The sequence below is a fragment of the Arvicanthis niloticus genome, chromosome 17 (assembly GCF_011762505.2).
Source record: "Arvicanthis niloticus isolate mArvNil1 chromosome 17, mArvNil1.pat.X, whole genome shotgun sequence".
NCBI lineage: Eukaryota > Metazoa > Chordata > Mammalia > Rodentia > Muridae > Arvicanthis > Arvicanthis niloticus.
Window position 1 is genome coordinate 25,005,761 of NC_047674.1, and position 26,232 is coordinate 25,031,992.

The following is a 26,232-nucleotide window of genomic DNA, read 5'->3' on the forward strand; positions in this document are numbered from 1 at the left end:
CTTGTGTTTTCTTGTTACCTATGTGGTCTCCTGAATTACCATGTAAAGAACTGATTCAATTGCTATCTTTTTTTTTTTTTTATATGACTGTCCACTATGCCCACAAACTGTTGGCAGAGCCCTTCTTGTTGCTGGTTCTGGTGGCTGCCTTGGATAGACACTAACTTTATGATACACTGGATCTGTGTCTGGGGTTCCCATTCCATTCACTTGTCCTCTAGTGTAGCCCTAGCTGCTCTGGTTATGAAGGCTTCACAGGAACACAAGTTCTATGTTCCTCTCTTGGTCATAGTGTCAGTTTAAAGGGAAAGCACAGTCATAGTCTGGGTGCATTTCCCCCCCGAGTTTACTATATCTCAACTGTATGAGCATCATAAGTAAATGAACCAACCTACTTAATTGTTGTTTTGCTTGTAGTGAATACAGTTATAAGCAAATAGACAGAACATGTGTAAGTTCTTTTATGTACACCATATGTAGATATAGGTTCTATCAGTAGCATCATTACATGGCTCCAGAAATTAAGAGTTCAAACAAATTACTATCAAGATTGTAAGTGCACATTTCAGCATGACTCCTATTTCTAGTTTCGATTCTGTCTTTCTCCCTGAGTGTAGCTTGTCATAAGAGATCATTCATGACCTTTCTTAAGGCAAATTTACCAGACATTTTTTATAAAACTTTGACTATTCCCCCTTAATGGTGCTTCTCAGACAAGAAAAATAATGCAGTTGCTCTGCATGTTATGTGGACTTAGCTCACAAGTAGGCTTGAACCTAGAAGGGACATAGCCAAAAATGAATGGTCTTAAAAGTTGGTGTGGCCTTTCCTAATCTCTTAGATTGCATGCTGACAACATCTAGGCCCCTTCAGTAGTATAAAATCAACAGACTTCATCACCTGCCTGGAAGAAGAGAGCTAGCTGGGACACTTTAGCAACAGTCTAGCATGGATCTCTCTTCTTAGGGTTCTTTCCTAGCTTGACTTGACCTCATTTGGGAGTTAGGGCTCTGCTCCTTCATTCCAGTGAGACTGCAGAAGCTGTGGTTCATGATACCTGGTTTCTGCCCTCTCTATGTCAGAGCCATTAGCCAGAGCCTCTGCATTGTGTGATTCTCTTGAGAAGGTAAGTGCAGTGATTCTGACTCACAGTGTTGAGCGGTATATCACGGGCTCTTGTTGCTCAAAGCATAGCTGTTTGACCCAGAATTCAGCAGAATCCTTGGGGTGGCTCCATGCTCATCCCTTGCCTGTTTGTATTTATCTCATGACTTGGTGGAGGTAGCATCACATTACCAGCGTTGCCATCCCTGTCTTCTTCTTCCTTTTGGCCTCTTTGGCTGACTTCCAATGATAGTACTAACCTCCCCACTTGGTCTTCATTCATAGCTGTGCTTCACTTTCTCAGTGGTTTTTTTGTTTCTTTTTTTTTTTTTTTTTTTTTTTTTGATGCTGTTTTGTACACTTGGTGTTACTGTTTGCTATGATCAGGATGTCTGTCCCCAAAAAGGTCCCTGTGATAGAGTCTTAGTCTCTAGGGTGGCCACTGGAGAATGGTGGATCTCAGCCTAGCACAGTGATTCTCAACCTTCCTATTGCTGTGACCCTTAATATAGTTCATTTTCTGGTGACTCCCAACCATAAAGTTATTTTGTTGCTACTTTATAACTGTAATTTTGTTACTGTTATGAATCTTAATGTAAATATCTGTTTTCCAGTCATCTTTGGCACACCCTAATGGTCATTCAGCACCCTATAAAGGGGTTACAACCCACAAGTTGAGAACTGCTTTTCTAGGCAGGTGGAATCTGGAGAGAAGTCCTTAGGGTGGGTCTTGACAAAGGTTAGGTTCCTCCCTCCCCATTTCAGTTGGCATCCTGATTTATGAGGCAAATGACATCGTCCTGCTTCATGCTCCTGATAGAGTGTGCTACCCCAGCAGAGGCCCAAAGCAATGGAGCTCTTGGCCCCTCATCTTATACTTGTCTCCCCTCCCACCTCATGTTATAACAGAAGCCATTGATTGCTTCAGTGATGTCTAATCATTTGGAAACAACATTGTGATGCTTTCAGAAGTTAAAGTTAAAATCGATTGACACCTCTGGGTCAAAATATTTATCTCAGTATTCCCTAATATCAGTGCCTATGTACAGTGGACATAACTGTCACAAGCTTATTATGGACAAACACTCCACAGCAGTCTGTCTTGAATCAAGAAACCAAGTTTTCTGTGTTACAGCATATGTATTCTTATAGCTCATACACATTCTCAATGATAAAGGGGTAAAACCAATAATCAGTGCTCAGACCTCAACTCTAAACATAGCCAGCTTCTCATTGTAGAGCATCTGACACATGGCAGGTGCTCAGTAAATATGTTGACCAAATGTGTGAAAAAGAGCTGAAGCCCAGAGGCAAGCTAGGTGGAGGAGTGGATATGGAAGAAAGCATGCCAGGCTTCCCAAGTCATTTATAAATGGGCATGTAAGTTCAACGGAAACATTTTAAAATAGCATTTGTAATTAGAAGCAGATATGATATGCACTCTGAATAAGGTAGTTCTCTTCACAGTGATAAGTGATACATGATTGTTTGCATGAGAATATATTCTGTTATTGTTTTAAAAATGCAAGCCTGTAGGAGAATTGAAGGAGAGTTACTTTTCACTCAGTCATTTCTATGGCAAAGAATACCTACCTCATAGTTATTTGAAGACACCTCCTTTTTATTTTTTAGGCATGTTTGCCACCGTGGCGGGGATTTCCCAGCGTGCCCCTGTGCACTGGTCAGAAAATGTGATTGGGGCAGCTGTTTGCTTTCCCTATGTTATAGCGCTCGATGACGAATTCATCACAGTTCACAGCATGCTGGATCAGCAGCAGAAACAGACCCTACCATTTAAAGAGGGTCACATCCTGCAGGACTTTGAAGGTACCTGTTGAAATAGAAATCTTAACGTTTCCATTCTAAACCTTCTGTGATCTTTCTACAGTCAATGTTATTGGGGACACATTAGGAGCCGGGCCTTATGCTTAGAGATGATAATATTAAACAGAACTGGAGAAATGGCTTAGTGGTTAAGTGCTCTTGCTGCTCTTGCAGAGGACCCAGGTTTAATTCCCAGTACTAGGCTGCTCTCAGCTGAATATGGGCACCTGTGTATATGCATCCCACACACGCACAAATGCATGTGGGAGCACACACAAACACACACAAAAATAAAAGAAAGAAATCTTTGAAAAGGAAAAGGGAATCACTGTAGTGCAGTTTCTGTGCTTCAAGGACAGCAGGGTGAGGCATTTCAGCAAAGAACCGCAGTGGTTCAGAACTTGGCTGGACACATCAGGGAGGGCTTCCTGGGGATGCCGTTTAAGGATGAATGGGAATCAGCCAAGCAGGTGTATGCAGAGCCTTCTAGCAGAGAAAAGGGTGTGTCTGAACAAGAGACCCCACAGGCAGGTCGTTGGTGTGTGTGGAAGGTGAATGCATCGAGGCTGCAGTATGGTTAGGCACAGTTGGCAAGTGGCCTAAGTATAATGTGCACAATTTTCACTTCCTCTCTGTTCCATTCTGAACATTTTCATTCTCTTCACCCAGATTAGAAGCTTGGGTGTGTTTACAGCATTGTTTGTAAGTAAATGGTGGGTATTGTATCATTGAATACTGACCTGCACAAATCTCCTAAGAACATTCATAGCTGAGAATGTTAATATTTGTTCTTTAGCACCATCTACTAGCCCACTGCCTTAGTTAGGCTTTCGATTGCTGTAAAGAGACACCATGACCATGGCAACTTTTATAAAGAAGAACATTTAATTGAGACTGGGTTATAGTTTCATAGGTTCAGTTGATTATCATCATGGCAGAAAGCATGGCAGTCTGCAGGCAGACATGGTGCTGGAAGAGGAGCTGAGGGTTCTACATCTGAATCAGAAGGCAGCAGAAAGATACTGAGACATTGGCTTGAGCTTCTGAAACCTCAGCCCATCCCTCAGTGACACACTTCCTCAGACAAGGCCACACCTCCTAATAGTGCCACTCCCTATGAGCCTATGGGGGCCATTTTCTTTCCACCATACTGGCCCATCCATACTCATGTCCCCAACTTGTCCAAAGAGTGGCTTTGAGTATTTTATAAGTCTAAATAATACCTGTACTTGCCATTTAATGATCCCTTTGTTCTCTGAACAGTGCCTTCCTGGTGTATGAGATGCTAGGGATTGATATAACCTTAGTAAGAAATGCAACACCCACAATGATGGGGGTCAGATCCAGTTAAACACGGGCACATGAATTACAGTCATCCCTTGGTACACATAGTGAAATACATGAACATTTCGGTCCCTTTTATGACTTGGCTTAGTATTAGCCTAGAACCTACTTGCTGGTTTTAAATCATCTCTAGATTACTTAAAGCCATGCACAAACTATTTAAGTAGTTGTTATACTTCATTTATTGTTTGGAGAACTATGACAAAGAAAAAATCTCATGTGCAACTACAAATGCAATCATCTCTTTCCCAGATATTTTTGATTCCTGGTGGATTGAACCTGCAGATTCAGAAGCTTCAGACATGTAATCTGTAGACATAGGGGGCCAACTGCATGCTCAACTTTCAAGACTTTGAATACTGAGTGGTTCACACTAGCACAGGGATTACAGTCATGGAGGAGAACAGTGTAGCCTTCCTTACATGGGAGCAGAGGCTCCTTGGAAGAGTAGCTTCAAGCAGAGGCCAGACACTGGAAAACAAGGGAAAGCACTTTAATTGGGATGCAGGAGACAGAAGAAGTAAGTTACTACTTCCCGTGAAGAGGGACTGCTGAGTTAAGAGAAGATCAGAGTGTAATTCGGAAGCTCAGTGGAAGGAGCTAGTGTAGACTGCACTCCTGACTCTTTCACAGACAGACTTCTGTAGAGCAGTGATTCTCAACTTCCCTAATTCAGTGATCCTATAATATAGTTCCTCATGTTGTGGTGACACCACCCAACCATAACATTATGTTTGTTGCTACTTCATAACTGTAATTTTGCTACTGTTATAAATTGTGATGTAAGTATCTATCTTCTGATGGTCTTAGGTGACCCCATGAAAGGGTTGTTCAACCTCCAAAGGAGTTGACCCACAGGTTGAGAACTGCTGCTGTAAAGTTTTGGGTACAAGGTCTACAATGGTGGACAAGGACAGCTGGCAGGATGGTAGGGAAGCCATGAAATACTATCTCAGAGTTGAAAACATTGCATTAAAATCTTAGTGTATGCAAACCAACTTTAGAAGGAAAAAGTTTTCAGTGAGGTTTTGATGATGTTCCATGATGGAGCTCTGTAGCTTCGTTGGACTCTGCATCATGTGTCTCCTCATGGGTTTCTAAATCAGTGGGCAGTTTCACATAGAAAAGGGGTAAAGAGCACACTTTATCCTTTCGCAATGTGACATTAAAGTTTACCCTTCCCAGCAGTTGTCAGTGTGGGCGGAAGAAAAGGGAAGCATCGTACCATAATGTTTGGAATGGTATTGAAAAAGCTGGTGGGAGTGATTAGCAGATCAGATAAGGGCCCAGTGTGAGGGAAGCAGTCATGTACCGAGGGAGGCAATGCTTTTTCTCTTCCAACGTTGTTCATGTTTTTCTTTTCCTCCCCTCAGGAAGAGTGATTGTTGCCACAAGTAAAGGAGTTTACATCTTGGTTCCATTACCTCTGGAAAAACAAATACAGGATCTGTTAGCAAACCGGAGAGTGGAGGAGGCTTTGGTCTTGGCAAAAGGAGCCCGGAGGAACATTCCAAAAGAGAAATTTCAGGTTGTTAATTACTGGTCACAAGAAAGCATGCCTGTAAGCACAAGCATTAGGATTTAACCACACGCACCGGGCTCACTTGACAGAAGACCCTGTGCAGGTCTTTTGTGCCCGTCCTGTAATGTTTCTCAACACAGCTCGTGTTCTGTAGGTAAGGAAGCAAATTACAGAGCGACCAAATGGCTCAACTAAGACTGCACGGCTGACTGTGGAAGGCCAGACTGTTAGTTCTTCCCTTGGTACACTAGGCTGTATTTGAAATCCACTCCTTTCTTCAGTCATCAGCTCAGAAGAGCTATGAACATGGTTCTTATAAGCCATCAAAGTCAAGTCAGGCCAAACTGGTCTCTGATTTTAGACCTTGTATTTGTTGAGGTGGGGTTGAATTAATTTGCATGCATGTCCTTTCTGTACACAGCAGGGAGCATGGGCCACTCGCATCCAGGATAGCTATAAATGAACATTTATACATTTGTATAAATATAAATGAACATTTATAAATCCAATTTGTATAAATCCAGTACATTTGTAGACCACATGTTACTATGTTACAGTGTCAAAGGGCTGCATCCTCCCCTCAAAAAAGTCCTTTTTTTTTTTTATCATCTGTAGCCAATGCTCTGCCTGAAATGCAGATAAAGTACCTGTGATTTCAGGAGCCCAGCCACTCATTCCCTCACAGCACTTTAGTCTTCCAAGTACAGGAACCACAGGCACAGGTCACTGTACCTGGCCAGGAGAAAACATGAAGCACGCTGGACAGATGTTACTTTTAAATATTATTTATATGATAAACACAGTCAATATCAATTACATTTCTAAAATTCCTACTTGATCAGCTGTTTCATTAAGGGCACTCTACATATTTGAGAGTGCTAAAACATGTTAGCTGAACCTGGAGGCCTAGACCTGTAAAGCCAGTTACTTGGAAGCCTGAGGTAAGGGGACCTCAAGTTCAAGGCCTGCTTGAGGTACAGAGTGAGTTCAATGCCAACCTGGGGATTTGGGTTAACCCTGTCTCAAAGTACAAAGTGACATACTCTTGCCTAGCTTGAGTGAGGTTTTAGGTCCAGACCCTAGTGCTGCGAAAAGAACAGCAACTAACAACTAAAACTGGTGGTGTGTAGCCATTTCTATTATCATCTGAATCAATCACTTAGATTTTACCCATAATTGGTTGCTATGGCAGAAAAAAAAATGTGTTTGGATGCAAGTTGCCTCATAGAGCAAAGAGTAGTTAGTCGCTTCTGCCAGTGAATGAAAGGCGCATGTGTCCTCCATGGTTTGGGGATTTGGAAGGAGAGATGTCTGTAAACAGTTCTTATCCCTGCTCCTGGCTTGCCGAAGTGGCACTGACCCATCAGCATTCAGCAGGGGGCAGCAAACTCAAAGGCACAATGCTCCTGACTGCTAGTGCTTACCTCCCTTGTCCAGCCAGTGCAGAAAGAGAGGGCTGTGGTGGTGAAGTGTGCCTGGGCCGTGGGCAGCCATGGCATTGTGTCTGTTGCTGCTGAAGGGCTACCCTGTCGTACAAGCACCACATGCACTGTACTCAAGTTATTCAGCATTTTCTTAATTTGCTTTTTCCCACCTCTGCTCTTTTTGACAAGAGCAGAGGGTATAGCCAGTCCCTGATGAAATCACAGGCATTCTCTTGCTGTCCAGCCTCCAGCCCCTCCTGTGAGGGGTTTCTGTTCATTTGCATCTGACCCCTGCCTTCACCCTGTAATGCTGCAGACTCAACTCTCTTGTTATGTGAGGATTATTTTCCTTGAGCTATGCAAACAGCCGTGTGTGTGTGTGTGTGTGTGTGTGTGTGTGTGTGTGTGTGTGTGTGCCGTCCCATGCACATGCCAAGATTTCAAAAGATGCGTCATTGCCCAGGTGAAGTGCTTCACTGACTGGTCTCACCCTTTTTTCTAGACACATCTTCGACAGCTCATGTTGCCCCTTTGAAGCCTGTGTTCAGTTCATACCTGTTGACCCCAAGTCAGCACATATAGTGAGAGTTAATGTGCTGGCTCTGCTCTCATCTTCTGTCAAGAGGGCCACCAGTACCATCCTAGGGGTCCTGCCTTCATGACCTCATCCAACCCTAATTGCATCCCATGCACTACACCTCCAAGTTCTGTTAACAGGAATTTGGGAGTAACTTTGTAGACTATAATAGAGACTTGTGAAGTTGGTGGTGGTTCTGTTTCCCTCTGGGGTGGGGTAGAGGAGTGTGGGGAGACACAGTGACACAAGGGTGGCATTCAAGTCTGGTGGACTCATGAAGATGCTGCTGTCACTGACTTCTCTGTAGCAAGCCTGGATATGCCTAAGAATTCTATCATGCTTGATGGGTCCTTCTAATCCTTCTGCTACAAGCATGGCTCATATTATCTCTACTTCCAGAAATAGAACTGCATAGTGGGCAGAAGGACTCGCTTTTTCCTTATTATTACAAGGTGGTGTAGTGAGTCCAGCCATTGGGTCAGATGTCAAGTTTTCAGAGAAGAAAGATAAAGGCAGATAAAAAGAAGGTAGGTAGGCAGTTTAAGCAGTGTGCTGAAATCGACTCCCCTAAAGGAACTGCTGCTATGCTTGCAGCGCTCCTTAAAACCATGGTGAACTGAGGCACAGCTCAGTAGCAGAGCACTTGCCCAGCATGCACAAGGAGTTCTCTTTGATGCCCAGCAATCCAAATGAATTCACACACACATGCATACATGCACACACGCACACACACACACCACTGAAAAGCAGTGAAAACCATCTTCAAATGGGAGACAGAGTGCCAGGATGATGATGTTGGCATGTGTGAAAACATGCAACAAAATGTATCTAGAAACCATTTCAGACAAACCTTAACAGAGCTCAGAAATGGGCAGTGACCAAAACAAGAAAAGGCCGGGCTCTCCTGAAGTGTGTGATGTCCGTTTTTTGAGACAGGTTTTCTCTGTGTAGCCCTAGCTGTCCTGGAACTCACTCTGTAGACCAGTGTGATCTTGACCCAGGAGATTTGGCCGCCTCTCTGAGATTAAAGGCATGTGCTACCACCAACACCTAGCCTTTTTTCCCCACAAAGATTTATTTATTTACTTTTATTTTATGTATATTGGTTTTCTGCCTGCAGGTATGTCTGTGTGAGAGTGTCAGATCCCCTGGAACTAGAGTTACAGACAGTCATAAGCTGCCATGTTGGTCCTGGGGATTGAAACCAGAACCTCTGGAAGAGCAGCCAGTGCTCTGTGTGTATGTTATTATTGTTGGATGTTACAAGAATGGAAGAATCCTGTAGACAAGTTAAGTTGGATTGCAGTGGTCCATGTACAGGCAAGGTGGCAATTTACTGCAAGAACTTTAGACAGTCCGTTATTAATGTGAGCCAAGCGTCTCCAGGAGATAGGGCACACAACACTACCTCAGCTTTGGCTAAGAGACCCATGTATCTATGTAATACTTAAGTTTGACTAGCCTTGTGTGAAGGGTGATGTGAGACATGCTCCTGCAAAGTCACTTTCAGAGGGGTATAAGAACAAGCCAGAGCCCCTGAGGTCTTTGATCTCCACCTGAGCAACAGAGGATGAAGCAGTCACAGAAACCTGGTGGATTGAGCCCGGGGTGAAGCTATACATTATGGGTTCATGGAATCAGAGTGTGTGTATGTCTGTGTTCAGCTCCTCTGCTCAGTAGAGCACTTCCCTACGTGCATGAGGTTCTGGGCTCCACCTCAAACACCACAAGAAGAAAGATTGCATCTGTACTGAAGGTATAGAGTCTGTTTTCTTGGACATTATTCCATAAACTACATAGTATAAGAACTGTTTATAATAGTTTTACATATTACTAGGTATTACATGTAACCTAGTAGGAGGATCTGCACAGATCCTAAGGGATACAACGCTGTTTTATATAAAGGACTTGAGCATATGTTGATATCTGTAGGGCCCTGAAACTCATGCCTTTCCACTACTGAGGGAAACTACATACATAGATTTAAGGTTTTTTTTAACTAGTAACTTCTTATCTCTGTGGAATGTGATAAACCAGGATGTGGATGACATCTGATAGTTTAAGGTGTCTTTAGGAGATGATTGATTCTTATTTCCTTGTAGGTAATGTACAGAAGGATTCTGCAGCAGGCAGGCTTTATACAGTTTGCACAACTCCAGTTCCTGGAAGCCAAAGAGCTCTTCAGGTAATTTGAAGTGTTGGTAGCAGGACTGTCACTCAATGTCCCCCCTCTGGGAACCTCCATCATCCTTGCAGTTTCAAGGGAGAATTATGGCATGTCTAGATGGAGATCTGGGTAGGAGTGATAAGGGCTGTTGTGGTAGTTCACACCTTTCAAGATAGTTCCTGCTCTCCACCACCAGTCTTAGTATGCCCACTGTCCCAGCTCCTGAGGAGAGTCCTTGAAGGTAGCAGGGCTGCCATACCAGGATAGTAGTGTTCCTGAGTGGGATTGTCAGGACAGTGGTGTTCTGAAGTGGGATGGTTATGTGTGGATTCTAAGGAATATTTATTCTTGCTACCTCATTTCTACAGATTTCACTGGAAGCTGAGTTTAGAGAAAGCAAGGGCTTTGGGGAAAACCTATAAAAACTTTGAATCATATATAGACTTTCAAGATGGTATATGCCTGGTTGGCACACTCAGGAAGTGAGTCTATCTTAAGGAAGACAGCCACCCGCCATTCTGACTGATTCTCCTGTGGGCCCTGCGCGCGCGCTCTCTCTCTCTCTCTCTCTCTCTCTCTCTCTCTCTCTCTCTCTCTCTCTCTCTCTCTCTCTCCCTCTCCCCCTCCCCCTCCCCCTCCCCCTCCCCCTCTCCCCCTCCCTCCCTCCCTCCCTCCCTCCCTCCCTCCCTCCCTCTCTCTTCTCCTTTTCTCTTGCTCATTTGCATTCTCTCTTGCTCTTGGTTTTCCTTACCCATCTATGTAGGAAGCACACCTTCGACATCATACTTGCCCCTGTGTCTGTCCTTTGTTCTCACCAGTGTGTTCCTGGGACCATGGTTACTCACAGACTTGCTCAGCATCCTCTGGGGAAATGAGCTTGCACCTGCTAGGATCATTGTCTTTAAGTACTTTAAAGAGCAGTGCTTCACCAGAACATTCTGTGGTCTAGAGCTTTCTAGCAAACAACATACATAGAAAGCTCTGTATAGACCCTGTACATTCCAGGGGACATAGCAGGATGCTCTCTGGTAGGCTTCCTCTCCCCTTCCTTGAGGATGATTGCTTGTGTCTTAAGGATTTGCTGAAATACACAGCAGATTTGATGTCTTCCTCTGTCACAAAAATGGGGTATAGGGAACAAGTCTCTGAGGGAAGTCACTCCTCCATCTCTTGAGGAGTGGCTCCCCAGTAGTACTTTTTACTATGCTAGTCCAGGTGCTGCCACCATCTGGTCATATAAAGACTGGCGTTCTTCAGTTTAAGTAGACCCCTTGTACATTCGCACCTCAGAAAATCTTGTTTTGTCCTGACAGTGTCATTGCCCTTGACTTTCACGTCATAGGTGCTGCTAATACATACTGTGGTCAGTCTAAGATACCAGGAGGATGTCCATGAGTACATGCCTGGAAAAGTCCCCCACTTTGGTGAGAGGTTGAAGCTGGGGCCTATCTGTCATTAGGACGAGGTTCTCATGCATTCATGTTAGTCTCTCAACAGCACAGAATTACGCTGGTGGCTGCTCACCTTGTCACTGTGTCACTGAGAACTGACATCTGGGTAAGAAGCTTCTCAGACAGCAGTGATTGACTTTGACCTTCTTGTTTCTGTTCTGGGCCCTGACCATAGACTCTACCCCATAGCTGTGCCAGAGGCCATACTCCTAGCTCATCATGGTTGACACCTGTGAGAAAACCCATGTGTTGTTCATGTATGGGACCCAAGCTGTGTGTCTTCTGGAGGTCCTCAGTCTGTCTTCATACTGTTTAGCAAACTCTGCCTAAGTATTAGAATGAGGATCCCAAGGGCACCAGAGGGCCTGTGCTACTAAAGAGCCACACAAGCTTGGAAGGGACCTCTCTCATCTAGTGTGGGCACTGTCCTGCTAGTAAGCACTGCATGGACTCATGCTTGCCAGAAGAGGGATCTTCTCCCACAGGTTCATCCTGGATCTTAAGCACTGAGCAGACGTTTGCTGTATCAGGAACCCTCCTGTAGCCCTCGGAGTCTTGACCTCAATGCTCTTAGGCCTGATGGTTCTTTCTTGTAAGGGTGTTGGGGCAGGCCTGTCTGGCACATTATAAGACATTTATCCCTAGATTCTACCTACTAGATGTTAGTAATAGCATGGCCCTAGGTAGGATAAAGTCCCTTATTCAAGCACCACTGAACAATCTATTTGGAATTTAGCATCAGGAAGATGCTGGTTATCCTGACTCAGATTGATGCCACATTGTTCTTGGCATAGTTCTGTCTTGCCTGAGGAATCCCAGAGCTCAGTGGGTTTTCCTCACAGTGCAGGTGTCTTGATATTGAACTCGCCAGTCATCTGTGTATGTTCCTCACCTTTGTCTCCTCTGCTTCTTTTGGAACCATGTTTGGTAGTGTTTCATTGATACTAACAAATGAGGGTGATTGCTTGGACACATTCACACCCATTAACATGTGCCTACAGGCACTGCCCTCCAGTATTGTTAGTGTGCCTATGTGTACTCTCTCTCTCTTTTTGCTTCATTTAGTTTGACACTGTAATTGCAGAAGCAGCCAGCTGGATGTCCGGGAGCTGATCTCTCTCTACCCCTTCCTGTTGCCCACCTCCTCCTCCTTCACCCGGTCTCACCCTCCTCTTCATGAGTACGCAGACCTGAACCAGCTGACCCAAGGTGACCAGGAGAAGATGGCCAAGTGCAAGCGCTTCCTCATGAGCTACCTGAACGAAATCCGCAGCACAGAGGTAGCGAATGGTTACAAGGAAGACATCGACACGGCCTTGCTCAAGCTGTATGCAGAGGCTGACCATGACAGCCTACTGGACCTCTTGGTCACTGAGAACTTCTGCTTGCTGACAGACAGTGCTGCCTGGCTGGAGAAGCACAAAAAGTGAGTGTTCTCAACCCTGCGTGGTGTGTCTTTCACTACAGCCCTCTTGCACTCCATGAGGCCCCTTGAGGAGATGCTATGAGACTGACTCAGCCAGCCTTGATGAGAAATCAAGATCACCAAGAAGTCCTTGTGATAATAGGCACCAAACAGTCCTTAGATGATGATGTCCTCCTGATCTAAAGGACCTCGGAGAAACTCACTCTCGTCCTTGTTCCTCGTGCTGGAAAGCACAATGTGAATTACTGTGAGCTTTGTCCTGTTGTCAGACCAGGACTCATCTTAGAAGACAATACTTGGTAGTAACAGTGCAATTGAATCACTCACAGCCAAGAAGATTGACATCTAAGTACATAGCTGAGCCTTCTTGATCTTGTCGATCAAACTCCCTTAGGTCACTGCGTTTGGGTAGATTTCAGAGTCCAGGTTTCAGATTAGAGTTGCTCAACCTGTTTGGTTTCAAATCCAGTGCACACCAACACCTGGTTGTAGTGACTCAGGATGCTGTATCTATAAAAAGTTATGAAATGCTCCCAGAGATTTAAAGGAGAAGGTTCCAACTAACACTTCAATATCTTGAGATGTGTCTCTCTGAGGAAGCCAGACCTCTCCAAGGGCCACCTCCTGAGTGGGCAGAAGACCATGGGTGGAGCATGAGCTCTGCGTGTCTTTGTTCATTGTTTCCACCCCTTTCTCTTCCAGGTACTTTGCACTGGGGCTGCTCTATCATTACAACAAACAAGACGCTTCTGCAGTTCAGGTGAGTTCAAAAGGATGCTAGGGACTTGGTACAGAAAAGCACCAGCTGTGCAAAGCTTGACCCCTGCCTCTGACCCTCATAACCCATGGTGTCAGGAGAACCAGCTTTTGAAAGTTATTCTCAAACTCCACATGTATACTGAGGCGTATGGGCTCCCACATTTACACATATTTGGGGCCAATAACCTATAATTTTCTGTTACTTTTTAGAAACCCATTAATCCATAGAACCCACTTTTGCCTAATCTGGTCTTTTCTGCAGAGAACAAAAATAATACTGTTTTGTTTCTTTCTTTCCTTCTTTCTTTCTTCCTTTCTTCCTTCTTCTTCCTTCCCTCCCTCCTTCCCTCCCTCCCTTCCTTCTTTCCTTCCATTATATGTAGGTGAGTACACACCAGAGGAGGGGATTCGATTCCATTACAGATGGTTGTGAGCCACCATGTGGTTGCTGGGAATTGAACTCAGGACCTCTGGATGTGCAGTCAGTGCTCTTAACCACTGAGTCATCTCTCCAGGCCAGTAATACTGTTTTCAAAAGTGAATTATTTGGAAAGTGTTGACTTTAAGACCCCATACTTGTTCTTGACACAAAGGCCAAGAAATGATGTCTTTAATTCTCTTTAAAGAACATTATCAAGATGGAGTTTGTGAAAATTGAAGAAATGAAAACAAGGTTGACTTCCTTTTAAAGTTGAAAGGGGGGCCTGGAGCTAAGAGCGGTTGCTGCTCTACTCCAGTCATTGCTACACCGGTGCTGGGTGGCTCACAACCTCAGAACTCCAGGTTATGAGTCTAGGGATTGGCCCCTCTTCTGGCCTCCATGGGCACTATATACCTAAAGCATATGCACACACAGCCGCATACATGCACATAAGCATGTATTTAGAAAATTAGCTGTCGCATAGTAATTGGACACAGCGTACCATTTGACATGTGCTTACAGTGGAAAGTGATGTACTCACAGTTATTGGGATCCCAGCTTCTTAGATGTTCACTGTGCTTTTATTCACCCCAGTGAGCCACAGGACACTAGGGATTATTTCTTTAACTGTATTTTAGTAACCTGTATCTAGCTTCCCTCTGTGCCCCAACTCCCTACCACCTTTCTTAATTGCTAATATCCACTGCTTTTCTCTACTTTTATGAAATTAGCTTGAATTAGCTTGAATGTGATATGTTTGCTGAGCCAGTAGGCATTAGGCATATGACGTCACTTTAGAAACTCAGCAGGGAACGATTGTGTTATAATTTCTACTGTTAATAACAGCAGCTGTTGACAGTTTGCTGGGCAATTGCTTCCCTCACAGCAACAGGACAGAGCTGATGCTGACCAAGTTCATGCTCCTGCCTGATGGAGGAGCTGATGTGAAGGCCAGCAGGGATGCTGTGTCTGAATTGAATGGCATTGATTTGTTAGCCTTGTCTCTTGGCCTGCACCTTACAGCTTTCCATTGATCTTTGCTGTGCCTTCTCACACCCTGGGGGGATGGGCTTCTCCCTGCCCTGCAACCTCTCAGACTGCATTGGGTGCTCCCTTCTTTGTGAGCCTTTTCTGGCTTCAGAGCTCCCTGGCTTTGACCATGCCTTTATGAGTTTAGTCTGCAGCCTCTTTGCTAACGCATCACAAGAGCATAATTTCAGAGTGAAGAAAACAGGAAAATGAGTTCCCATCAACACATGCCTCAAGGCCAAGAGCAGACTTGGATATTGCAGACAAAACATTTATTTTTTAAGATATAGTAGTGGCATCTTTAGAATTACTGTATGTGTGTTATAATACTATTAGCACAGCTATGGAGAAAGATTTGCATACTTGAATAATATGGAGCACATCTTCATAAGTGATGAGATTTTATTAAAACAATCAGCACTTTTCAGTGGACCTTTGACTCAATTATTTAACTGATGAATTCAGTTCTGAAGAAAACAAGAATGCACTGAGCACTGTAATCAGCTTTAGTTGGGGGATCACCACTGTATTGCAGATTATTTTAGATTTTGAAGTATTTGCATGCACAAAGGGAGATGTCTTGGACATAAGACCCAAGTGTACTAAATTTTACTTGGGTCTTGCACAAATAGTATGAAAATAATTTTTATAAGTCTGCTCTCAAAACCAAGTTTGACAGTATGGAATTTTCCACATTTAGCATCATCTCAAATTTTGAAAAATTAGATTTGGCACATTTAGGTTTTCAGATTTATTTCTCAAAAAATTATAACTGATTTTAGAATTTATAGCTTTCTGTACTATATATCATTCTTTATTCAAAATGTTCAGGACCTGAATAGTTTTAGATTTTTGAGTTTTTCAGATTTTGAAGTAACGCATGGACAGCTAGAGCCACCCCAATCAGCTACCTAATCTGTAAGCCTGAAATCCAGGTTCTACCGTCAACATGCTTGTGAATGTTCAGATTGTAGATTTTCATGTGAGAGGTTTTATCCTGTGTGTTTGGAAAATCACGAGAGACCAAGTAAGAAAACAAGCATTTTCTAAGTGAATTCTACAAGATACATAACGTTCTAGCTCTACATTTTTGTTTTGTTTTGTTTTGTTTTTATTTCTTTTCAGTTGTGGGTGAACATTGTGAACGGGGACATCCAGGATTCTACACGCTCAGACCTGTATGAGTACATTGTTGATTTTCTTACCTACTGCCTAGACCAAGAACTGGTGTGGACCCATGCTGACTGGCTGCTGCAGAAAAGTGAGGAGGTTTGTGTTTCATAAATGCGTTCTCTTAGGGATGGCTGGGAGAAAGACACCAAAGCACCCCTCAGCCTTAGGTGGCAGGATAAAAGCTGCATATGTCCTTCTCCTGTTTATTCCATCCCCCTTTTAATAAGCAAGTGGCACAAGCTGCTGCTGCTGCTGCTGCTGCGGTTTCTGCAGAAGCCTCTCCCTGCAGAGCCTCTTGTAGAAATAAGAGGAGCCTAGCCTTCTTTCACCCCTTGTGTTCTGAAAACACTCTTACAGTTCCCCCTTCACTTGCCAGGGAACAGAGGTCTGCATTTTGTTCTCTGGGATGAGTGCAGGTTCTTACTCTACACAGACTGGTCTTTTTCAAGAGGTGACTCAGATCTGGGCCACATCAGGAAGACCATTGTCCTCTTCTGCTTCCATCACTTCTACTGAGAGGCTGTGGACATGGAGGTATCAAGTGTCATGAACATGGACTGGCTCATCTTGGAGGTTGAGACAGAGCAATAGTGAAAAGCAGCTGTTGGCCCTTGGCTCTACAGCAGTGGTTCTCAACCTTCCTAATGCTGTGATCCTTTAATGCAGGTCTTCATGTTGTAGTGACTCCAACCATAAGATTATTTCATTCTACTTCACAACTATAATTTTGCTATGTTATGAATCATAATGTAAATATCTGATATCCAGGATATCTGATTTATAATTCCCAAAGGAGTCACAATCCACAGGTTGAGAACCCTTGCTCTAGAGCCAGGCTGCATGCTCAGACAGGGACAGAGATCTTAAAGAGGCTCCACAAGTTACCAAGACACAAGTAGCAAGCATAGCAGATCCATTTCCATTGCTTCCCTTGCAGAGATAAGATCAGACCCTGATTCAGGGCAGGGCAGACTCCTGTTCATCTCACTTCCTGAGCTGGGTCAGAGCCCCTATTCCTTCCATATTGAAACATTTTAAAATGACTTGTATGTATTTATTTGTGTGTATTTATGCATGTACATGTATTTACATGTGCCATACTGTATGTATGTATGTATGTATGTATGTATATATGGTGGTCAGAGGACAGCTGAAGTTCTCACTTTCCACTGCATGTATCTCAAGGATTGAACTCAGATATTCAAGCTTAGCAGGAAGGAGCTTTACCTGCTAAGCCTGCTCACTGGCCTCTCCATTCATCCTTGATGTCTGTGCATATGCCTACAGAATGCACCTGAATGTGTTCCTATGGTGTAGGGACAGTGTCATTGAAACGTTTAGGGCCTTTCCATTTACAGAGTGATCACAGCTAAACACACAGAAATTATTCTGTGTGTCACATGGTAGCCCTCCATGTGACCTCTGGTTCATCTTTTAAGGTCATGTAGGCAAGCAGAGCTGAGACACAATCTAGACCTGTAGCTGTGCCATGTTTCTCATTCATGTTTGGGGTCACAGGGTATGAGGGTATGTGTGCATATACACATGTGAGCAAGCAATAGTACATATGTCAGTGCCCAGGAGAACCCAACAAGGTGCAATGGCCTTGGTATTTCCTCAGAAGGAGAATTGATCCAGGGTTCTCCTTATGGCAGGCATCGGAAGGCAGTGTGGAAGCTGTACAGGTTCAGATGGCAAATTAGCCAAGCACAGTAAATAATCTACTATCCAGACAATGTGTTCAGAGAACCAAGAGTACACTATGAATTTTCATACTTTCTGGATTTTTCTCACTTAATCTTTGCAAGAAACAGTCTCTATTTGGGATAATCTTAATAGTGCTAGTGTTTGTTGCATGGCTGTCAAAGCCTGTTACCAGTGACCACTCCATTTGTTAGTTTCCAGCCATCTTAGAAGAAATCCAGCAGTGTGTGGGAAGGGTTACTTAGCGCCTCTTTTCTGTCTGTGGCATACACTATTTGGTCTTTCTTGCTGGACTGTTTTTTCTCCATATTTTTGAGATAAGTGTGGCAAATGAGAAGTTGTACCTGCTTATCATCAGCGTATCCTGTATGATGGTTTTAGCCAAACCATGACTGTTGAGCAACCAACAGGATGATGAAGAAAACTGAATTGCTGCTCTTTCTGCAGATTGGAGTCCAAGTTTTCACCAAGAGACCTTTGGACGAGCAGCATCAGACTAGTTTTAATCCAGACGACATTATTAGTTGCCTTAAGAAGTACCCTAAAGCCCTGGTTAAGTATCTGGAACATCTCGTTATCGACAGGAGATTGCAGGTGAGCACTCAGCCTAGACTAACAGCTTAGGAGAGGGAACCTGGCTGTCGCTTTTTGGGCAGGTCTTGTACCCTGGTCACTCAGTCTGTGCTTATTGGTTATCTGAGGGATATGAGCCTTAGTGAAAGAGACCCAGAGGGAGCAGAAGTAGACGCTTATCTTGTATCTCATCTCCACTCCACTTTTCTTTTTTCTTTGTTATCCTCACAGGAAATGGGAGAAGCGATGTCATTCATAGAATACCTAAAGCCTTAGTCTCTCAGGTGTCCCCGACATGCATTAATCATCTTTTCGTCATTGTGATAAAGTACCCAAGGCAATTAACTTGTGAAGAGCAGAGGGTTCTTTTGCCCCATAGTCTTTCAATCTATGACAGGTTGTCCCATTCTTTTTTATTAGGTTTCTTAGCAGAAAAAGGCAGTGTTGTGTCCAGAAAGTCAAGAGGGCAGGGCAGGGGGTTGAGGTTCCACTGCCTCTGCTATGGTCCCACTCCTTTCCATTGACCAGATCCCTTCCAGGCTCCACCCCCAACCTCAGTAGCTGTCCCATGGGACTTTGAGAACACATTTAGTATATAAACTACAGCAACATGACTCTGTGTTGGGGTTCCTGGGAAACTTCCAGTTCCCTGGAAGTATCCTGTCCACTGTGTTTGAGAATCTGCCATAGGCTCCCTCAAGTGTCTGGTACGTCCCTGATTCCTGCAGAAAGAAGAGTATCACACCCACCTTGCCGTCCTCTACCTGGAGGAGGTGCTTCGGCAGAGGGTACCCACTGGAGGCAAGGACATAGAAGCCACTGAGACACAGTCCAAACTCCGGAGGCTGCTCCAGAAGTCTGATTTGTACCGCGTCCACTTTTTGAAAGGTGAGGATAAACTTAGCATCCCAGTGAGAGACTTCTGTGGGGTTGAGGCAAGGAGACTGTGTCCCAGGGTGCAGCATTTGAGTCCATAGGTTGATTCCTTGAGCGCTTTTCCTCAGAGCTATCCTGATGGGTTTTGGATTGAGCTATAAAACACCAACATTCATGATTTACCTTCTAATGACTTTGGTACCTTCCTTACTCAGTGTCCCTGGGGGTAGCACCTGGACCCCCAAGGTCCCTAGATCTGCTATGCTTCAGCCCCTTAAGAGAAAGGTCGTAGTCTGAGCATAGAATCTGTGTAGTTCCCGGCTCCTTTTTACCTCTGTCTGTGCATTAATATGACAGCCTCTTAGTAATTATTTGCTGACATTTACTGTAGGAGAAGGTGGTGCTTGTGTGCTATGGCATCTGTGCCTGCTGCTGTACTTGACACAGGCAATACAGCCAGCCCTTTATCCCTGTGACTGGTGATACCTGCCTCAGGCATCAGGCCTGAGGAGCAGCCCATGGTGGCCGAGCCTCGGATACCAGTGCCTATCATTTTGTATTACCCTTGGCACTGAACTGAGTGTTGCCTGGGAATATCCCATTGCACGGATGGAAGATCTCATGTTGTCCTCTATTTCACAGCCCACAGGAGAGCAAAGTGACCTGGGCAGTTGACTCAGCCCATCAGCCCACTAAGGGCAGCCCTTGGTTAGGACTGACACTGCCCCTGGGCTGTCCATTTTCTGGAAGCCTAACTACAGGGAGAACAAAAGGTTTTGTTTTTTTTTGTTGTTGTTGTTGTTTTTTGTTTTTTTTCTGTTCCAGAAACTCATTAGATAATACAGATAGGATTTTGTTTAAATACCTTGAACCCATGTTTCTTTCAGCAAAGCGTGTTTTAAATTGGTATAAAGGGGTTGAACATAGTTTTTACGGTAAAGTGGATGTTTGAATTTTATCCATAGATTCTGCATCTGTATATTCAACCAACTGTGACTTGAAAATATCCGACATAAATACCACAGCATTACTGTTAGCCAATTTCATTGTATCCCAAGTCTTCAGAGGTGCTCTCAAGTACATAGTGTTACTTGAAAACACTACAAGGGATTTGGGGGTCTTTCCAGGAGGGTCTTGATTCTAGTCCTCCAGAAGACGCGGAGGGACAGTTATTCCCCTGTGTGTTAGTCATACGATTCTGTACTGGGAAGGCGGAGTAATGGTGTTGTAACTCCAGACCAGGAGCCAAGGCTCTGGTGATGCTTATTGGGGCTCTTTTGAGACCAGACTCACCTGTTTCCTAAACATTAGCAGTGAAGGCTCTCTTCGGTTTTCCTGACTCTGAGCCGCCTCCCTCAACCATCTAGGTGGCAGTATTTAGCAATGTCTAGGTAGCTAGAGAGCCTCCTTTTGCTGAGGCTGCAGGAACAAGCAGGTGAGCTCAGCCAGCCAGCCAGCCCAGTCTATAACTAAGTGCCAATTTTGTCTCACAGAGAAAATCCAGGGTGCTGGCCTGCCCATGGAAAGTGCCATCCTCCATGGGAAGCTGGGTGAGCATGAAAAGGCCCTGCACATCCTGGTGCACGAGCTGGGGGACTTCTCTGCAGCTGAGGACTACTGCCTGTGGAGCTCCGAGGGTCAGGATGCAGCCTGCCGTCAGCGCCTCTTCCACACACTGCTCTCCATGTACCTCAGTGCAGGCCCCTCTGCCCAAGAGCTGACTGTGGCTGCTGTGGACTTACTGAACCATCACGCCAGGGAATTTGATGCCACCCAGGTCCTACAGCTGCTGCCTGACACCTGGTCGGTGCAGCTTCTCTGCCCATTCCTCACAGGGGCTATGAGGGACAGCATCCATGCCAGGAGGACCACACAAGTGGCTCTTGGCCTGGCCAAATCAGAAAACCTGATTTACATGTATGATAAGGTGAGTGCCAAGCCTTTGTGCCAGCTTGATCCTCACAGCCCATGTTGCATGGGAGGTAAGTTTTCTTAAACTATGAAATACTGGTCTTGGTCAGTTTTTACTGAGTGTTTTCACCAAGATGCAGAGATCTGTGTGGATAGCATTAGTGAGGTGTTTTCCTCTTTGGACACTGATAATCATGACAGTGTGTAGAAGCTGGATGTCGTCCCCACTAATCCCAGTGCTTAGGACACTGGGGGAGGAAAATGGTCAGGAACTGAAGGTCGACCCCAGGGGCATAGTAAGTTTCTACCAGCCTGGGCTTCAGTGCAAGACCTGTCTCAGACAGGGGAGGAAACCAGAGGAGGCTGTGTAGGGAAAGCCAAGGAAAGGAGAGCAGTGTTGGAGTGGCACACCCCTGATGCATTCTTCACTCTGAGTACTTAATAGCATTATTTGTGGTCTTCTGGAGCCATGTCTTTTGCACAGAGGAGAAAACTGAGGCTTGTGACAGTCACAATGAAGAGCCCAGAAGTGCCTCCCAAGCCAGTTCAGACACCCACAGAATTTCATTTCTGCCCCAGATGGCTGTTTAAAAGAGAAAAGAGTCCTGTTCTACACATAAGCCTCCCTTAAGCCCTGCAGCCTGGACATGTAATCTCCCTCGCTCTCATGTCCCCACCTCCTGCTGCTTCCAGCATACATGTGGCCTTGCCTGCCTGGCCACGCAGCATGCCTTACCTCAGTCCTAGGCACGTACTGTTCCACCCCCCCCCCCCCCCAGGAGTGTTCTACCTTTTTCTCTAGCATTTGGCCTGCCTGTTTTGTTTTCATTTTGTTTCCCACCTCAGAGCCTAAAGTCTTAAGGTCTTTTGCTTCCCTACATCCCATGTGTATACATTGGCAACTTCCTCTCTTACTTTTGGAGCTTTATTTACATTTCCCTAGTATTAACCCTGCCTGCTACAGGGCTGCGTGTTGAGGATACTAGTTCACATGGGAGAATTCGGTGGGTTGCTGCCGCCTGCTCCTGTTAGTGGACTGACTTGTCCAGACTGACAGAGAGAGCATATAGAGAAGCCTCAACTTTTGTAATTCAAGTTCTAATTTTCAGACTAGGGCCAAGAGTGCTGTTTCTTATGACCTCCAACAAAACGAAATTGTGATGCTGGGAATGTGCCGCTAATTAACTGAATGACTATGACCACGTCCCTGATCTGGGTCCTGCGTTTTACTTGCAAATGAAGGTCTTACTTGATCCCACTCAGCTCTGATAGCATGACTTTGTGACTGTCTGGGGTTAAAACAATCAATGCTTTGAGAGTGCCGAAAGAAGGAGTTTATATAGAAATTTCCAGACAAAATGGTTGCTTTAAGAAGAATGACTCTTGATGGCTCAGAGGGTAAGACTCCTTACTGCCTTTGTGAGACCTGGGTTCAGTTCCCAGCACCCACATGGTGACTCACAACTCTACTTTCAGGAGTCTTATGACATTTTCTTGCCTCTGCAGGCATGTGATGCACATAAACTCATGCAGGCACACACATACATAAAACTGATAAATAAATCTTTAAAAATAAAAGGAAAGCAGTTCTGCCTGTTCCTCTGTCTGCTCATTAAGAACGGTCCTATTTATTTCCATTTCTCATGCCCTGTGTCCAGAAGTGGATGTGGAGCAGGGCTTTCAGCAGTCATGTCTGCAGGCAGTGTGCACCCACCCTGACTCTGCTGCCTCCTCACTGTTGCTTTCTGTTTGCAGATGAAGCTGAAGGGAAGCGTAGTTCATCTCTCAGAGAAAAAGCTCTGCCAGCTCTGCCAGAACCCTTTTGGTGAACCTGTGTTTGTCAGATACCCAAATGGAGGGCTTGTGCATACCCACTGTGCCGCCAGCAGACACTCAACCCCCAGCTCGCCCAGCCCTGGCACTCGGACTTGAAAAGCGTGATTCCAGGCTACAAAGGAGATTCTTTTCCAAACCTGTTTTTTTGTGTGTGTGTGTGTGTGTGTGTGTGTGTGTGTGTGTGTGAGAGAGAGAGAGAGAGAGAGAGCGCCAGAACAAAAGGAAGGTGTCTAGACTTGAGAGAAATGCTATCCCTGGGAAACAAGGGCACTTCACTGCTGATTGTTCTGTGAATGTAAATGGAAAAGGCCTGAACACCCCCCCTCCCCCCAGGATAGTGACAGGCCAGAGTCTACCTGTCCAGGAGGTTACAGTCATCCAAAGCACAAGCCAGCTCTGAAAAGCAGGCAATGTAGCCTGGGTGATCCAGACACAGGTGGGGCCTGAAAATGAGGTCTGCCTGGCCCAGGCAAATGTCCAGGGTGCAGAAGCCTGAGCTGGGCACCTTGCCTTTGAGGAGGAATGCTCCTCACATAGGCTCCACATCTGCCCCTAAAGTGGACGGAGCATCTGGTCTTCCCATCCAGCTGTCAACCTCTGAAACCCTCTGCTTCGGTTACTTAAGCACTCACTGGGTGTAAAGTCCTATGCTTCTGGCTGCCTAGCACATGGAAATCTATTTAGAAAGAGCTAAAGATTCAGTGGACAAAGGCACTTGCCACCAAGCATGACAACCTGAATTCAGTCCCCAGAACCTACATGAGGAAGGAGAAAACCAACTCCCACATACAGGCTGTCATCTTACACACATGTGTGAATGCACGCAGCACAACCGCACGCACCCCCCCCACACACACACACACGGGGGTGGGGGTGGCTGGGGTCTAAGAGAAGACCTCTAAGAGAAGAGGTCTAAGTGGGAAGCTGCTTTGCCTGTCCAGAAGACTGCAACAGAAAGAAGACCCAGGTGTTTGAGGTCCCAGAAACAGGTTCCTTTTCATCCACTTGCTGACTGGAAACACCTTGGTGGACATAAATAATTCGAATGTTTTTATTTGACTATTTCATATCATCTTTGTAGTTTTCTCTCATTTGAAATTTTGTCAGTCTTACTCGTTACAGATATCTCTTTCCTCATTAAAGTGTACCTCCTACTGAATACTTGGGAAATTCAAAGGGAAGTGTGATCAGTACACCACTGAGCCTACCAGGAAAAGCTCATGCTGGCCTCTGCCCTGTAGCAGGCAGCTGGCAGAGCTGCTGCCCCTGTTCTGCCCACAGGTGTTTCTGCAGGATCTTAGGAAGCCAGGCCACCTTATCTGCCAACACTTTCCATGCCTGCCCTGAGCTTTCCTGAACGCTTAGAGGAAAGGTCTTATCTGTGACCAACTGGACTTGGTGTCTGTCATTGTCACAGACAAACTGCAGCTCTTGCCATATCCCTGCTCTGTTTGAAGTCTCGGAGCCAATCCCCGGGATGGTAACTCTGTGAGAACATCAGAGCAGACAGCACACTCTTCTACTAAAATGCTTGGAAAAGAAGCATCATCTCCTGGGCTGATGGGATGGCCCCAGAACACGCCCCACGCCATCTGCCAGACCCTCCCCCCACCCCGTCCATTCTTGACAAAATGATCTCTGCACTTACAATAATCGGTGTATTTCTTGTCCCTTTGGGATTCTGAGTAAGCCAGGAAGTAAACGCACCCATGAGTGTTCAGGGAACTGACACCCTTTTCCCTACATGTGTTGATGTCTGAGAATAAATGATGAAGTCTCCTTGCAGCTCCACTGTGTCCCAAGGATGACTGAGAACACTCTTCTCTCACTGCATGACATTACAGCCTATGAATTGGTGTTTAATCTTAGCACGGTCAAACCTGAAAGCACTGTTTTTCATGCACAAAACAGGTGCAGTCTCAGAAAGGGCTTGTGACTGTTCGTTCCTAACGTGGGGGACTCTAGTCTCTTGAGTATTAATCGATAAAGAGCTGCCCCTCCCCCCAATCCTTTAAAGCATACACTTCTACAAGGTAGCAAATCACCTCACATGTTACAAACTATTATTTCCTTCCTCACACCCTCCCAGGGGCCATTTCACAAATCCGGTTTTTAAGATGAATACATAGCATACTTTTGTCACAGCCCTGCTCCTTTGTGACTGTCCCCTGGGTAGCACAACAGCTGGCACTCGGCCCTTTCCCGCTTTGGCTCAGTGCAACCATCCTGGCTGGAGCAGCACGGGCCGAGCTTGGGTCACATTGGTATCTGAAGAGGACCAGGGCTGTTCAATTTGGGGGAACTTTATCTGCTGTTGCCTACAAGGTGTTAATGTAGGCCTGTCACCTAGGCTGTGGGCACTGGGCCTGAGCACAGAACTGAGAGCCTCTGTGAGCCATGCTTGACACTTGTGGAGCACAGAGAAATGGGTCACACTGTCACCTGTCTCACAACCGGGGCAGCCCTTGCTTCCCGCTTGCTCTCCCACAGGAATCTGTCCTCCGAGCTTCCTTTGCCTCTTAACGGGTCCCAAATCCACAAGATGTACAAATGTAAACTTGTTGATTTTATTAAAATTCTTCTAATTCTTTGTCCTTTTCTTGGGTCATTTTTTAAAAAATAAAAACCACCTTGCTGAAGTGCTGTTCTCCACAGATCCTGCCCCACCATAGGAGCTCTAGAACCCAGCTGTACTCAGACTTTTCCCTGTGCCCTTGGAAGTACCCGTGGCAGCTGCAGCTGCCCCTCGGGCTCTGCTACGAACTGGCTGGATTTTAAACCTCTCTGCCTCAGCATTTCTCTCCTGCTCATTCTTAGGGCACTTGTGTATATGCAGTGCCTTCAGATGAACAAGGCACTGGGGGCCTTGTGAGCCAAGATTTTGGGTGACGACTCATTCTCCTTAGAGCCAAATGTTCCAAACCCTAAGCTCCTGCATTCCAAATCCTGAGCACATTCCAGAAATATAAACAGACATTTCTACTTTTTGGGGTGAAGAGATGCTTCATTGGGTAAGAGTGCTTGCTACAAAGCATGATAACCTGATTTGCAATCCCAGAACCCGTGTTGAAAACCAGAAGTTGACCTACGAGCCCAGAAATGTGGAGGGTA

General features: G+C 45.2%; 1 protein-coding gene across 4 annotated transcripts in view; it reads left to right on the top strand.

Annotated features, from left to right (window-relative positions):
- Tgfbrap1 (transforming growth factor beta receptor associated protein 1) overlaps positions 1–25,711 on the top strand; it is a 49,050-nt gene extending 23,339 nt beyond the window's left edge. For all 4 annotated transcript variants that reach the window (XM_034522061.2, XM_034522063.2, XM_076914948.1 and 1 more), the window contains 10 exons: positions 2,737–2,931; positions 5,646–5,800; positions 9,898–9,980; positions 12,498–12,839; positions 13,542–13,599; positions 16,174–16,317; positions 18,373–18,519; positions 19,227–19,386; positions 20,868–21,301; positions 23,041–25,711. In XM_034522061.2, the coding sequence (XP_034377952.1) occupies positions 2,737–2,931; positions 5,646–5,800; positions 9,898–9,980; positions 12,498–12,839; positions 13,542–13,599; positions 16,174–16,317; positions 18,373–18,519; positions 19,227–19,386; positions 20,868–21,301; positions 23,041–23,217 (1,895 nt within the window). In that variant the 3' untranslated portion in view covers positions 23,218–25,711. The remainder of the gene's footprint in view (positions 1–2,736; positions 2,932–5,645; positions 5,801–9,897; positions 9,981–12,497; positions 12,840–13,541; positions 13,600–16,173; positions 16,318–18,372; positions 18,520–19,226; positions 19,387–20,867; positions 21,302–23,040) is intronic.
- The last annotated feature ends 521 nt before the right edge of the window (positions 25,712–26,232 follow it).